The sequence below is a fragment of the Phascolarctos cinereus genome, unplaced genomic scaffold (genome assembly GCF_003287225.1).
Source record: "Phascolarctos cinereus isolate Bilbo 61053 unplaced genomic scaffold, phaCin_HiC Scaffold_5;HRSCAF=322, whole genome shotgun sequence".
Lineage (NCBI taxonomy): Eukaryota > Metazoa > Chordata > Mammalia > Diprotodontia > Phascolarctidae > Phascolarctos > Phascolarctos cinereus.
Window position 1 is genome coordinate 347338684 of NW_027555958.1, and position 15338 is coordinate 347354021.

At 36.9% G+C, this 15338-nt stretch overlaps 1 protein-coding gene across 8 annotated transcripts in view; it reads right to left on the minus strand.

The window, feature by feature from the left end:
* AKT3 (AKT serine/threonine kinase 3) overlaps positions 1-15338 on the minus strand; it is a 414511-nt gene that overhangs the window by 172617 nt on the left and 226556 nt on the right. For 6 of the 8 annotated variants that reach the window (XM_078156268.1, XM_078156263.1, XM_020982079.2 and 3 more), the window contains one exon: positions 13157-13306. The exons of the other annotated variants lie outside the window; for them this stretch is intronic. In XM_078156268.1, coding sequence (XP_078012394.1) covers positions 13157-13250 — 94 coding nt within the window. In that variant the 5' untranslated portion in view covers positions 13251-13306. The remainder of the gene's footprint in view (positions 1-13156; positions 13307-15338) is intronic. 8 annotated transcript variants of the gene reach the window in all.

Below are 15338 nucleotides of genomic sequence, written 5' to 3' on the forward strand. Positions count from 1 at the left end.
ATTTTTACCACACTGAAAAATGGTAAACTAGAAGCCCGGGTCTCTACAGCTAGAGGAGGAAAAAAGATTACATTATTATATAAATAGCTAATCATGATCATTTAGACAAAAATTAATACAGACAAGCTAACTTCACTGTGAAGCTGGCTTCTTAATAGGACACAACCTTCATTTTTTTATCTCAGTAAGGCTAAAAAGAGAGAAACTGTTGGTAGTATTTCTCTCTCTCTCTCTCTCTCTCTCTCTCTCTCTCTCTCTCTCTCTCTCAGACTTTCTTCTTCCCACAAGTTGAGACAGGGTGACACTTATCAAAAAAGAGGTATCTAAACCTTTGTTTCTCTCCATGAAAACTTCAATTCAAAATATTTATTGCATTTCAAACACAGATTTTAACTTATTGAGACTTCCCTTTTCAATGGTGCCAAAAAGCACAGCAGCAAGATGAAGTACAGCAAACTTCCCATCCCAATACTACTGCAGAAAGATATAGAAAACATAACACACCAAATCCTGATTAGAAAATCCAAAAGTCACAGTGAATCATTTTTCAAGCCCAAGTCAGCACAGAGAATGAACACAGGGTCTACCAAAAGTACACCCAGAAATACTCCAACCCAGGCAGAGACTACACACCAGAGCAAGCAAAGGTCCCAGACCCGTAACAGCATGGGAACAGAGTTTCAATTGCGGCATGAATCTTGGTCTGCAGAAGAATAAGCAGAAGAGAAGCCCCAGATCAAAGGGGAGCTTGCAGTTCTGTCACTGCAAACCAAGCAGAGCTTTCCACCTACATGATAATGGCTTCTCCCTACAGCAATCTAGGATAAGCTCACACCTAAAGCCAGATTAGGAAGGCAGAATTTAGGGCGGGGCGGGGGGGGGGGCGGGGGGAGTGAGGAGGGAGTAATTAAGACTTTATCCTGGATGAGTCTACTTTGGGAGCACTGAAAGCTCATAGTTTCTCAATCTGAGGCATCCTCAAGATCCTGGAATAACACAACACTCCAGGAAACTGGTACCAGGGCTAGTCTAGACCTTCCCTCCAGAAGTGTGAAGATCCTGGTCTGAATTCAGAAAATAGGTTAGAAAAATGAATAAACCAGAGTGGAGCGAAGATGGCAGAGTAAAGGCATCCTCCAAACTCCCCTCCAAATAACTTTAAAATAATGCTTCAAATGGAATTCTGGAGCAGCAAAACCAACAAAAGACTGGGGTGAAACAATTTTCCAGCCCAAGACAACTCAGGAGGTGGGCAGGAAAGGTCTGTCTCACTGGAGTGGTGGTGGCCTGAAGCATAGAAAAGCCCAGGCTGTGGCCAGGAAATCCGATAGAAGATTAGAAGGCAGCTATGTCAGTGGTGGCAGAAGTTGTGGGAACTCTTCGCCCACAGACAGAAAGCTATTACAGGGGACTATTTGCTAGTACTGGGTGCAGGACTCTGTTGTATTGCCCTTAACCCAGTCCCAAAGAACCGGCACTTGCCTGAAGAGAACCTAATCACAGTTCTAGAGTGCTTGTTATTGCTCACAACGGAGGTGGGGCTCTGGTCTCAGGTCCAAGGCAGAAAGAGGCACTAGTGCCTGTGGGCACAGGAGAATAGGGGCCTGAGTTACATTTTCAGGGACATAAGAAGCAATAACACTTGTGGCCACAGGGGAGCATGGGTCTTGGTCACCATTCCAGGGCAGAGAAGAATGGTTGTGATTGCTCACAGACCACAACGTAGGCCAGGAGAGTAGTGACCACACTTCTCCTTAGATCATAACATCTTGGAAGAACCAAAAACTTACAGACCCCGAAAAATAGCTCTGAAAACAGTAAGAGCACAGCCCAACTTTGACATAAAGTTAAAAGTAAAGAAATAGGTTGGGAAAATGAGCAAACAACAATAACAACAATAAAAAAGAATCTGATCAAAGAAAGTTACTATGGTGACAGGGAAAATCAAGACACAAACTCAGAAAAAGACAATGAAATCAAAACAGCTACTGCAAAACCTCAAAGAAAAATGTGAAATAAAAACAAGTCCCCCCCCAAAATTCCTGAGAGCTCAAAAAAAGATTTTAAAAATCAAGTAAGAGAGGTAAAGGAAAAATTGGGAAAAGAAATGAGAACGATGAAAAAAAAATTATGAAAAGAGAATCAATAGATTGGGAAAAGAAACACACACACACACACACACACACACACACACACACACAAAGTAACACCTTAAAAAATGAAACTGGCCAAATAGTAAAAGAGACATAAAAATCTACTGAAGAAAACTCCTCAAAAAGCAGAATTGGTGGGGCGGTTAGGAGGCGCAGTGGATAGAGCACTGGCCCTGGAGTTAGGAGGACCTGAGTTCAAATCTGACTTCAGACACTTAACACTTACTAGCTGTGTGACCTTGGGCAAGTCACCTTAATGCCACTGCCTATCACCTCCGCCCCCCCCAAAAAAAAATTGATGTCAGAAAATAATTTCACAAAAATTAGAATTGGGCATCTGGAAACTGATGACTCTATAAGACATCAAGAAACAATAAAACAATCAAAAGAGTGGAAAAAAATAGAAAAAATGTGAAACATCTCATTGGAAAAACAACTGACTGGAAAGTAGATTGAGAAGAGATAATTTAATAATTATTGCACTTCCATAAACAACCAAAAAAGAGCCTAGACAGCACCTTTCAAGAAATTATCAAGGAAAACTGCCCTGATATCCTAGAACCAAAGGGTAGAGTGGAAGTTGAAAGAATTCGCCAATCACTTCCTGAAAGGGATCCCAAAATGAAAACTTCCAGGAATATTACAGCCAAATTTCAGAGCTCACTGGTCGAGGAGAAAATATTGCAAGCAGCTAGGAAGAAATAATTCAAATATCATAGAGCCACAGTCATGATAACTTAAACTTAATAGCTTCTACATTAAAGGAATGGAAGGCTTAGGATATGATGTCCTGGAGGGCAAAGGAGCTAAGACTACAACCAAGAATCATCTACCCAGCAAAACTGATTATAATCCTTCAGAAGAAAAAGGGAAAAATGGATATTTAATGAAATAGAAGACTTTCAAGTATTCCTGATTAAAAGACCAGATCTGAATAGAAAAATTTGACATTCAAACAGAAGACTCAAGAGAAGCAGAAAAGAGGAAACATGAAAGAGAAATCATAAAGGATTCAACAAGGTTAAACTGTTTGCATTCTTGAAGGGGAAGATGATACTCATAATTTCTAAAAAAATCTATTATTATTAGGGCAGTTAGAAAGAGTATTTATAAACAGGGGGCATAGGTGTGAGTTGATTATGATGGTATGGTTTCCAAAAAATAAAATTAAGGTGTGAGAAAGAGGGATCCACTGGGAGAAGGGGGAAGGGAGAGGTAGAATGAGGAAAATTATCTCACATAAAAGCACAAAAAGAAGAGCTTTTACAGTCGAGGCGAAGATGTAAGGTGGCAGACAAAACTTGAACTTTAGTCTAAATGGAATTCAGTCAAAGAGGGAATAACATACACACTTAGGTGAGTGTAAAAACCTATCTTACCCTGCAGGGAAAAAGGAAAGGAAGGTGATAAGAAAAGTGGGACGGCAGATAAAAGGAATGGTGGATTAAGAGAGGCAAGGGTCAGAAGCAAAACAGACTTTGAAGAAGGACAGGTTAAAAAAAAGTATGAGAAAAGGCTAAATGGGGACAATACAATAGAGGGAAATATGCAGCTTCTTAACTATGAATAATATAATCATACTATAATCATAACTGTGAATGCAAATTAGATGAACTCACCTATAAAACAGAAGCAGATAGTAGAATGGATTTAAAACTAGAATCCAACAATAAGTTTTTTGTAAGAAGTATAACTTGAAACCGAAAGACATATATAGAGTAAAAATATGGGGCTGGAGCACAGTGTTCAGTGCTTCAACTGAAGCAAAAAAAAAAAAAAGCAGGAGTAGCAATCGCGGTCTTAGACAAAGCAAAAATAAATATAAATCTAATACACACACACACACACACACACACACACACACAGCATCCAAATTCTTAAAGGAAAAGTTAAATGAGTTAGAATAGAAAGTAAGAGTATACTACTGGGTGACCTCAACTTTCCCTCTTGGAACTAAATAAAACTAACCAAAAAAACTAAACAAAAAAGAAGGTAAGGAAATTAATAGAAGTTTAGAAAAGTTAGATATGATAAGAGCTCTGGAGAAAACTAAATGGTAATAGAAAGTAGTACATCTTTTTTTCAGCTTCTTTACATGGCATTTTGACAAAAACTGACCATGTATTATGGCTCAGAACCTCACAACCAAATGCAGAAAAGCAGAAATATTAAATGCATCCTTTTCAGATAACACCACAATAAAAATTATATGCAATAAAGGACCATGGAAAAATAGATTAAAAATTAACTGGAAATAAAATAATCTAATCCTAGAGTGGATCAAAGAACAAATCATAGATCCAATCAATAATTTCATTAAAGAGAATGACTAAAATGGAACAACATTTCAGTATTTATGGGATACAAAGCAGTACTTAGGGGAAAATTTATATCCCTAAATATTTACATCAATAAAATGGAGGAAGAGCAGATAAATGAATTGGGCATGAAACAAAAAAAAAAAAAAGCAGAAAGGAACAAATTAAAACAATTAAACAACAAATTAGAAACCTGAAAACTAAAGAAGAGATTAATAATACTGAAAGCAAGAAAAACACTGAACTAATAAAACCAGCAGCTGATTTTATGGGGGGAAAAAACGATAAAAGGTAAACCATTGGTTAATTTGATTAAAAAAAAAGAGAAAAGAAAATCAAATTACCAGTATCAAAAATGAAAAGGGTGAACTCATCACTAATGAAGACATTAAAGAAATTGTTAGAAGCTATTTTGCCTAAATATATGCCAATAAATCTAACAATCTATGGGTGAATACTTATAAAAACATAAATTACAGAGATTAAAAGAAAAGGAAATTGGATACTTAAATAACCCCATCTTAGAAGAAGAAATTGAACAAGTCACCAATGAGCTCCCTAAGAAAAAAATCCCCAGGACCAGATGGATTCACAAGTAAATTCTACCAAATTAAAAACAATTAATTTCAATACTATGTAAGCTATTTGGAAAAAGAAACAAAGAAGGAATCCCACACCAAATTCCTTTTACAACACAAATGTGGTGCTCATATTTAAACCATGAAGAGGAAAACTAGAAAGAAAACTACAGACCAATTTCCCTAATGAATGCTGATGCAAAAAAATTTAAATAAAATACTAACAAGGAGTAACCTATCAAAAAGATCATGAACTATGAATATGTGAGATTTATACCAGAAATGCAGGACTGCTTCAATATGAGAAAAATTATCAGCATAATTGACTATATCAATAACCAAACCAACAAAAATCATATGATTATCTCAATAGATGCAGAAAAAGGTTTTCACAGAATACAACACTCGTTCCTATTAAAAACATAAGAAAGCATAAAAATCAATGGAGTTTTCCTTAAAATGATAAGGAGTATCTATTTAAAACCATCCACACATACTAACTGTAATGGTGATAAGCTAGAAGCTTTCCAAATAAGATCAGCAGTGAAGTAAGGATACCCATTATCACCACCATTATTCAATATTGTACTAAAAATACTAGCTATAGCAATAAGAGAAGAAAAAGAAATTGAAGGAATTTGAATAGGCAATAAGGAAACAAAACTAGCACTCTTTGTAGAGAATATGATGGTATACTTGGAGAATCCTAGAGAATAAACTAAAATACTAGTTGAAATAGTTAACAACTTCAGCACAGTTGCAGGATATAAAATAAACCCACATAAATCATCAGCATTTCTTTATACAACCAACAAAGGCCAAAAGCAAGAGATATAAAGAGAAATTCTATTTAAAATAACTATAGACAATATAAAATACTTGGGAGTCTACCTGCCAAGACAAACCCAGGAACTACATGAACACAATCACAAAACAGTTGAAACAGATACATTCAGGTCTAACAATTAGAAAAATATTAATTACTTATGCCAATATAATGAAAATGGCAATTCTAACTAAATTAATTTTCTTATTTAGTACCATACCAATCAAACTGCCAAAAAAAATTATTTTATAGAGCTAGAGAAAAATAGTAAAAATAATTCATCTGGAAGAACAAAAGGTCAAGAATATGAAGGGAATAGATAAAATGTATCTATATCTACATAAATAGATATAGATATAGATATATATGTATATAACAAGGGTGGCAACAAGGGTGGCCTAACAGCACAAGATCTCAAACTGTATTACAAAGTGGTAATCATCAAAAAATATGTTACTGGCCAAGACATAGAGTGGTGAATCAATGGAATAGATTAGGTAAATAATACACAGTAGTAAATGACAATAGTAACCTAGTGTTTGATAAACCCAAAGATCTAAGCTTTTGGAACAAGAACTCATTATTTGACAAAAATTACTAGGAAAACTGGAAAGCAGTTTGGCACAAACTGGATACAGACCAATATCTCACATAGTTTATTTACCAAGACAGTATCCAAATGGATACATGATTTAGACATAAATGGTGATACTATAAGCAAATTACAGAAGTATGGAATATTTCATCTGTTAGATCTATGTATAAAGGAAGAAATTATGAACAAATATGATAGAGAATTATGGGTTAGAAAATAGATAATTTCTCTGCATTAAATGAAAAGGCTTTGGCACAAACAAAACCAATGAAGCCAAGATTACAAGGAAAGCAGAAAACTAGGGCTTCATTTCTCAAATGTGTAGAGAAATGAGTCAAACTTACAAGAAACAAGAATTTTTGTTTTGGAAATTCTAATTCCCCATTTGATGAATGGTCAAAGGAAATGAACAGGCAGTTTTCAGACAAAGAAATCAAAGCTATCTATAGAAAATGAGCAGAAAACTGGTATAAAGTACTTCCTCTACTGATGTAGCCTACGGTTTCTTGTGACTTACTAGATAATTTTTGAGAGTCCTGTGACTGAAAAATGCATCATCATGTGACCCATCTGGTGATGAATCCATATGACAAAGCTATGCTAGTTGACAGTGAGGACCTATCACTGAGTCCATGCTTGAAACCCTTTTAGCTTCATAGGGTCTATCTGAAACTGGCATACACTGACATTGCCTTTCAGGCCCAAAGTTACCTCTACACAACACTGAGACACTTAAGTCAGATATAGTGATTTTCATAATACTGGACAATAAACTTTTCCTCCTTAAATGAACAATTTATGCCTTGTTTACATTACCATTAAAAGCTAAATTGAATTTTTATTAAAACGAACCACTAACAATGAGGAAGTTATGTTGGATAAGTTGCTATGGTATGACAGAGGTTTGTGATCTCCTTATAGAAAGTAACAACTTATAGAGAGGTAGATATTTGGTATTTGGTATTGCATGACCAAAAGAAATATTGAAGTCAAGTAGGAAATATGGAATGTCTGTTGGACAATTATGAAAAGGGCTATGTAGGTTTTGATAGCTAATTGGATTTTTTACAAAGGAATTCTCCTTTGAGTTCCACAGGCTCCTGCTAACCTTGTTAACTGCCTAACAATCATAATTTATCTGTATTTTTAAAATCTACATGTAGAACTAAGGAAAAGAATATAACTACGACCACTAGGAGATATAGTGACGAACTTAAAGAAATGGTGAAAAATATTTTTTTTAAACATATGATTGTCAATAGTCTACTTCAGATATTTAATTATTAATAAAACAAACAGGAACACATTCCACAAATGAAAACTTTAATTGATAACTTTTCACAAGAAATGTGGTCGGGTGATTCAAATCCTATGAACTGTTCTGGCATCTCTCAATAAGTTCTGCCATTTTTTTTTAATTCTAAAAATACACCCATAGTAATAGATTCTAGGGCATTCAGGGAAAAAGAGAAAGACAATAACAAATTGGTCAAAAATGACACAAACTTCCTAGCTGGAAAGCCATTGTGCAGGCAATCAGTAAAAGAGGAAGCAAAGCACAAAACAAATGAATGAGAAAGGCTGAACTTGTAATGAAAGACCTTATTATAGTTCAGAAACATTATTATAATAAAGGAGCAATGTACTCCATAAAACTTTGAAACAGACAACCTCTTTTCTCCTTCTGCTTTTCATTTTGTCACCAGCCCTCTCTGCTTGATTATGTACTATTCCCCATTTATAAGCATTTCTCTTCATTTCCTCTGAAATCTCCAGGCGTCTTAAGATATAGGCCCATGCTCTCCCTGTGGAGTTGGTCCTTATTTAATATTTGTCAAATTATATGAAATTACTAGGGATATCCTCTAGTGCAGCCCTAGCCAATGCCTCTTCTTCGCACAGAGGTAGTGCAGGGTTCTCCAGTACTATGCCAGTGGAGTATAAGTTCTATAAGGTGCTACAGAGCTGGAAGAACACTAAGTAGAATTCAGTGGTCAAGGTCTTTTAACAGCCTACTACAGTATGCCCTAAGGACACAAAGACAAAGTGAAAAAGTCCCTGCTCTTTAAAAGCTTACCTGGGAAGAATATATGTACATGTACAAGTATGTGTATAAAAGACACAAAATAATTGAGGGGAAGAGAGAGGTAAGGCTTCATATATAAAGTGGCACTTGGGCCTTGGAGGAATCTAAGCATTCAAAGAGAACTAAGACTAAAAAGATAGATTGAGGCCAAGTTGTGAAGGGCCTTAAATATCAAAAAGAAGAATTTCTCTTTGATCCTAAGAAGCAACAGAGAGCCCTGGAGTTTATTAAATGGGGGAGGGACATGGTCAGATTTGCACTGATCATATCAGTTATCAATATGGAAATATGTTTTGCATGACATCACATGTATGATAGTTATCATACTACTTGCCTTTCAATGGATGGGGAGAGGCTGGTAAGAGAGAGAGAATTTGGAACTCAAAAATTTTTTTTAAATGAATGCTTTAAAAAAAAAAAGATCCTATTAGCTATATGGAGGATGGATTGCAATAGGAAAACTCAAGGAAGGAAGACCAGATAAAACACTGTTGTAATAATACAGGTGAGGGTCTGAACTAGGGTGCAGGCTATGTGAATGGAAAGAAGTGAGGGGTGAAGAAGTAGCTTCAAGAAATAACGGTAGAGTGGGAGAGGGTAATCAGAAGCAAACACTTTTGAGGAGGGGCAGGATCAAAGGAAAGAAAAGAATAAATGGGGGGTGGGATAGGATGAAAGGAAGTAGAGTTAATTTTTCACAACGCGGCTATTATGGAGGTGCTGCATGACTACACAGGTATAACCTGCACTGAGTTGCTTGTTTTCTCAGTGACAGTGGGTGGGCAGGGAAGAAGGGAGAGAATCTGGAACCCAAAGTTTTAAAAACAAATGTTAAAAATTGTTTTTACATGCAACTTGGAAATAAGATATACAGGGATTAGGGTACAGAAATCTATCCTGCCCTACAGGAAAATAGAAGGGGAAGGGGATAAGAGAAGGGAGAGGTGATAGAAGGGAGGGTAGATCGGAGAAGGGGTATTCAGAATGCATGCCACCTTAAGGTGGAGGGAGGGGAGAGATGGGGAAAAAATTTGAAACTCAAAATTTTATAGAAATGAATGTTGAAAACTAAAAATTAATTAATTTTTAAAAAACGATGGTAGAAACAAAGGCTGATGGACTTATACTTGTTATATAAGGTAAAGTCTAGCTAAATTTGGAGCAAGGCATCCACAGGCTGGGAAAAGCTTCTGAAGAAGATGAGATTTTAACTGGGAAGTAACCAAGGTAACCAAGAGGCAAAGATGAAGAAGAAGAACAAGTATATGGGACAGCAAGAGAAAATACCCAGGAACTGAGAGATGGAGTGCTTTGTTCTTAGAACTTTGAGAATGCCAATGTGACTGAATCAAAGACTATATGGTGGAGAGTTAGTGTAAGATTACATGCCTTGGACTAGAACACGTATAATTGGAAAGATAGGGGAGCACTAGGTTATAAAACTCTTTGAATGCCAAACTCTGTAGCTGAGGTGGTATGGAAGAGTGGGTAATGAGAAGTGAATAGGTTAAGGAACTGAGTGATAAGGATGTTTGAGAGTCAAATATAAGGGCAGGAGTTCGGAATAATAGAAAAATTTTGAGTCATGTACTAAAATCATTGGATGAAGGAAGGGGAGTGACTTGGAAGTCTGTAGACAACAGCTATCAGAATTCTGATTCAGTGGGAGATATAAATGGCATGAATCTCAAAGGAGAAGAGACTACTGAATGACAGGGATAGGGGGAAAATCTGGAGGTAGCAATGGGGAACAAGGAATAGTTCAACTCCTTTCCCTCGACCAGTGAGCTGAGGCAAATAAACAAATATGCAGCTAGTACTAGAAAGGGTAGCCACTAAAGTTGTGTCTCTGTAGAGAACCACATCTCAGTAAGAGCTAAAAGACGGAAGGCATGGGAGATGAAAAGATTTAGGATGAAGGGAAGTTTGCTGCTTGGGCACAGTGGAAGGAATGAGTGGCATGTGGTTGGAACTTTAGAGTGGGAAGGTTAGGGGGGGACAGGAATAAGTAATGGGATGGTGGGCAATGGGAAATGGAATTAGGATGATGACCTATAATGGTAAAGAACCACTGTCATGTGTAGGGTATGACAGGTGAGAATGTTCATCAAGTAGAAGGCATCACTCTTCTTAGAGGAGGCTGGATATTGGTTACAACCCACGGTTTAAGAAGCACTGAAGGGGTCGCGATTGGAAAAAGTTTAAGAAGCCCTAGGCTAGAACATGAGATGGAAGGCAAATGGTCAGATGGGAGGCCCCATTTCAAGACTCCTCTTCCCTCTGAAGACTGAAGATTAGGCAGGAAATTGCACAGCAGAAGATGGAAGGCCTGAGGTGAAAGGGATGGTTACTCCTTTTATAACAGAGGTTCTCCACATTCCAGCTGGGAGATCAGCCTGGAAGTTGGAAGAGGAAATTCCTTAAAGGAAGTAATATTCCTTAAGTATAGAACTGACCATGTCCCACTCCTACATAATAAAATCTAGTGGCTCCCTACTGTTTCTAAGATAAAATATAAACCCCCTGCTTAGTTTTTAATTCCTTTTAAAACTTTGTCTCCACCTACCTTTCTAGACTCAGTATATATTACTCCTCCTGCACTCTGCAATCATCCAAATCAGACTTCTCTCTGTTCCTCATACCGTCATTCCACCTCCTGTCTTTGCACTTGTCATCCCTCATTCTTAAAATGCAAACCCTGCTTAGTTTTGCTCCACAGATTCCTCTCTTCCTTCAAATCACAGCTTACCCCCTACCTTTTATATGAAGCCTTTCCTAACCTCCCCAGTTGTTTGTATGCTAAAACTAAAATCTTAGAATGATTTTAACTACCTTCTAATTATTCTTCATATTTTAATCCCCCTTTACAATAATGAATTTGCTTTAAGCCTGAAAGGCAATATAATGTCCTTAAGGTCCTTGATTCCCTCCCAATCAACTTTCAGAAGTTTATTTTAGACAAAAAGTTCTGAGTTCAGTCATACTCAATCAGAACTCTCAGTTAAAATTCCTAATATTTATACTTTCTGCTTAACTTTACATTCATATCTATCTCTGTTAATCCCTGACCTCTCTGTGGTTGAAGCAAATTTTAGTTTATTAGAAACATCCAGGTAACCAAACAGCAAATTATAGTCTATGGTCTGTCCATAGACAAGCACTGGGAGAAGCTGAGGAAAAGAGCTAACCTTTTCTGAGGACTTTCCTCATTCCGTATCATCTACTTCAAGAAGCCTGTAGAGCTGCTCATGCTCCTTGATATCTTCCTTCTCTGACAATCCTACTTTTCCTCTTCAAAAGCGATCTGGAAGGTCATGCTTGCTCCAACCTCAGTAATCCAAACTCTGAGAATCTCTATCTGGATTTGATATAGCTCCTTCCTTTTATATAAATTCCTTGGGATGTGAACAAGTTTCTCACACTATGATTTGGCTTTGAGTGGAGGAAGATGAAGAGGAAAAGTAGTACAGACACTTGCGGTTAATTAATACAAATAAGTGTTCTAACTTAACAAAGTTTTTAAATGGGTGAGATAAAGAATGAGACTCTACCTTTACACATTTATTAAGTATTTGCTTATATATGTACTTATATGTGTATGTTCCCCCAACCAGGATATATGCTCCTTCAAAGTACATACTGTTTCATTTTTCATCTGTGTATCTACATCACCTGGCATAGTGTCTAGGCATATAAAAGAAGTGCTTAATAAATACTTCTTGATTGATAGATGATTGAAGACTTACATTTAAGTCTTGCCTCTGGTTATATAACCCTGGAAAAATCACTTAACCTCTCAGTGTTCCAAGTAACTCATTAAGACTATAAGTTGCAGAGAAGGTACTGATTTGCATTGGTAGGAGAATTTTCCTCACTGGGAGTTCTCTCCTTAAAGCAATGAAATTACAAATCCAATACACCCTACCTTCAACTTAAAAAAAAAGTTTTTTGAAAACTGGTATTTTAGGAAAAGTAGTTTTAATAAAGAAGCAGATAGCAGATGAGGACTTTGGTGCAAATTGTAAAGGGGACCTCTGGGAACTTTCAAATCAGATTACTGTTGTGATGGGCACAAAATCATATGATACCTCTAGCTATGGCCAAAGGCAACACAGTGCTCAACCTGTCCCCAAGTAGCAAAATATCACTATCCCATCTTGGGACAAGAGGTTAATTAAACCTTGCAAATCATCAGTTGCATTGTTATGTACCTGACTGACAAAATGAAGTTCCAACCTCCCAGAAACTATATCTGTGATAAATCAGAGTTGCTGTAGGAAGGACTCTTCGTCCAGCGGTTCCTGGGATCCAGTCTCCAGGAAGACTTACCTGATAAGTTTTGGACATAGTTCAGGTTAACCCTCTCAGGACCTTCCTAATTTCAGAGATTGGTGTTGTATTGGAAACAAGATGATATGATCTCCACCAAGGACAAGGCAACTATTCCTGCCTTACTTGGCCTCCTTATGTTAGTCTATGCCATGTGCCCACCTAATCCAAGACCCTCAGCCTGTCCCTAACTTGAAAATGACACTCTCTTATCTCAGGGCAAGAAGTTTCCAAACTCAGTACAGAGATGCCTTGGCCCCAAAATGCTTACCCCCTCCAAGAGTTCTGTATACAATGGAGAAATAGCTTGGTTTCCTCCTCAACTGGTAGGCTTCTTTGCCTCTGGAATGGTTCAGACAATGCATCCCCAGAAAAGACTTCAGTGACCAAAAGGTAGTATTGTTGGGAGATGTTTCACTTTCTAACAGAATGAAGAAGGTCACACTATCACTCTATGACTATGGTGAGTGTGTCTTTACTTGAAATAAAAAGGATCCCTTAGTTAAGTTGGTAGTGCTTTTGAGTCCTTGGACGCAGGTGACAGACCATCCTTATTTTAGCCCCTTACACATTTATTCAGCATATGCTTATATATGTACTTCTTGTTGTTGCTGTTCAGTTGTTTCAGTTGTGCCTGACTCCTTAAGACCCCATTTGGAGTTTTCTTGGCAAAGATGCTGGAATGGTTTGCCATTTCCTTCTCCAACTCATTTTACAGATGGGGAAACTGAGGCAAAGTGGGTTAAGTGTCTTATTCAGGTTCACACAGCTAGTAAACATCTGAAACCATATTTGAACTCAAGAAGATGAGTTTCCTGATGCCAGGTCTGGCATTCTATCCACTGAGCCACTTAGCTGCCCATATATGTACTTACAGAGTCCTTATTTAGCCCCTGTGGAAGAAGGATACAGTTCAACCACAGAGGCCTCTAAGGAGACAAAGATTTTGTATCATTCCTCTGATAGGATTCTTCTGGGGGGAGAGGCTTTGGCAACTGTAGAAATGTTAAGTAGGTAGCAGTACAGGGAGAACTTCAGTATCAACTTAATTGATTTGCAGGTAAGAGGCTTATGACCTCTTAGCTACTTTACTACAGATGATCCTGATTCAATGATAAATTGTTGACCATGCCAAAAGTATCCCTGTGTTGACTTTGAAGTTCTGAAGCTATTCTTGGTTATCACTAGCACCTCACATTGGGAGAAGAAATCTCCCAGTGAATGTAACAGAGGGGTCATCATCTGTGCTGTAGCTTTAATGTTCTTGCTGCTGCTCTGGTTCATCTTCACCACCCTGCATTAGCAGATCCATTATGAACCACATAGATTTGGCATCACCCTCCATATGGACTATTAATATGATTTGATGATTGGTCCTTTGAAAGGAAGAAAGAAAACCCTATCTTTGGCTTTTGTTCTTCACATTTTTTTCTTCTTTTTTGGGAGCAGGGGTATAAATGGTGTGTGTGTGTTAGCGAAGGTGATTGTGTTTTTTCTTCTTAAATTCAATAAAACTTTATTCTTTAAATATAAAATCAATCTCTCCTCATAAAAATGAGTATTTAAAATATGATACCCAAACATCCAAAAAAATAGGATAAAATTATTTCTAAGAATAGCAATAGCACATTGGAAAAAAAGTCTCTTGTACAATGGAGTAATTTCATCCTTCATTAATTTAATCATATTATTAAAGTATTTGCCACACATCATATAGCATTAAAGTTGAAAATCATGTAGACAAATCATGCAGAATACTTAGATTAGCTTCCATTTCATGGTAATAACATGTCTAAAAACTGAAGCATTAGTTTACAAAGAGAAAATGAATTCACACTACTTTACTCAAGTCAGTTGAGCTAGCTACTTCCAACACATCAGTTATAGAAAGACTTACAGATGTAGGCTAATATTTATTTCATGGATGGGTTGACTGTCAGTCACTAAAAAGGATTTCTCCCCAAGAGTGCAGTATTTTATTTCAGACTCTGCCAGTGGAAGTGTTGGAACAGATGTTGGCAGACTATGACATACAGTATGTCTTTAAAACTTGTTCGGGTGTGAAATTTCATAAGGTCAAAAAAATGCTGCATTTTGATCAAAAGATAAAGGAGTTCTGCCTTACTAAATTTTTATAAATTATTTCAAGCAAACCAATCGTGAGTGTCATTAAGATATAGAGACTAAGACAATGCATTCAGGTTGAATACAATATATCAAAGGAATATAGATCTAAGGCTGTAAGGGATCTTAAAAGGGTCATTTACTCTAACCCCCTAATTTTGCAGATAAGGAAATCGAGGCCCTGAGAGATTAGGTGACTTGTTTGGTCAAACAAATAACACAGCAAAGCCAGAATTCAAAGTCAAGTCATTTAACTCTAAGTTCAGTATCTTTCCACTGTACCATGAAAGCATTTCTTAGATGTTTGAATCATTAGCAAATAACTACAG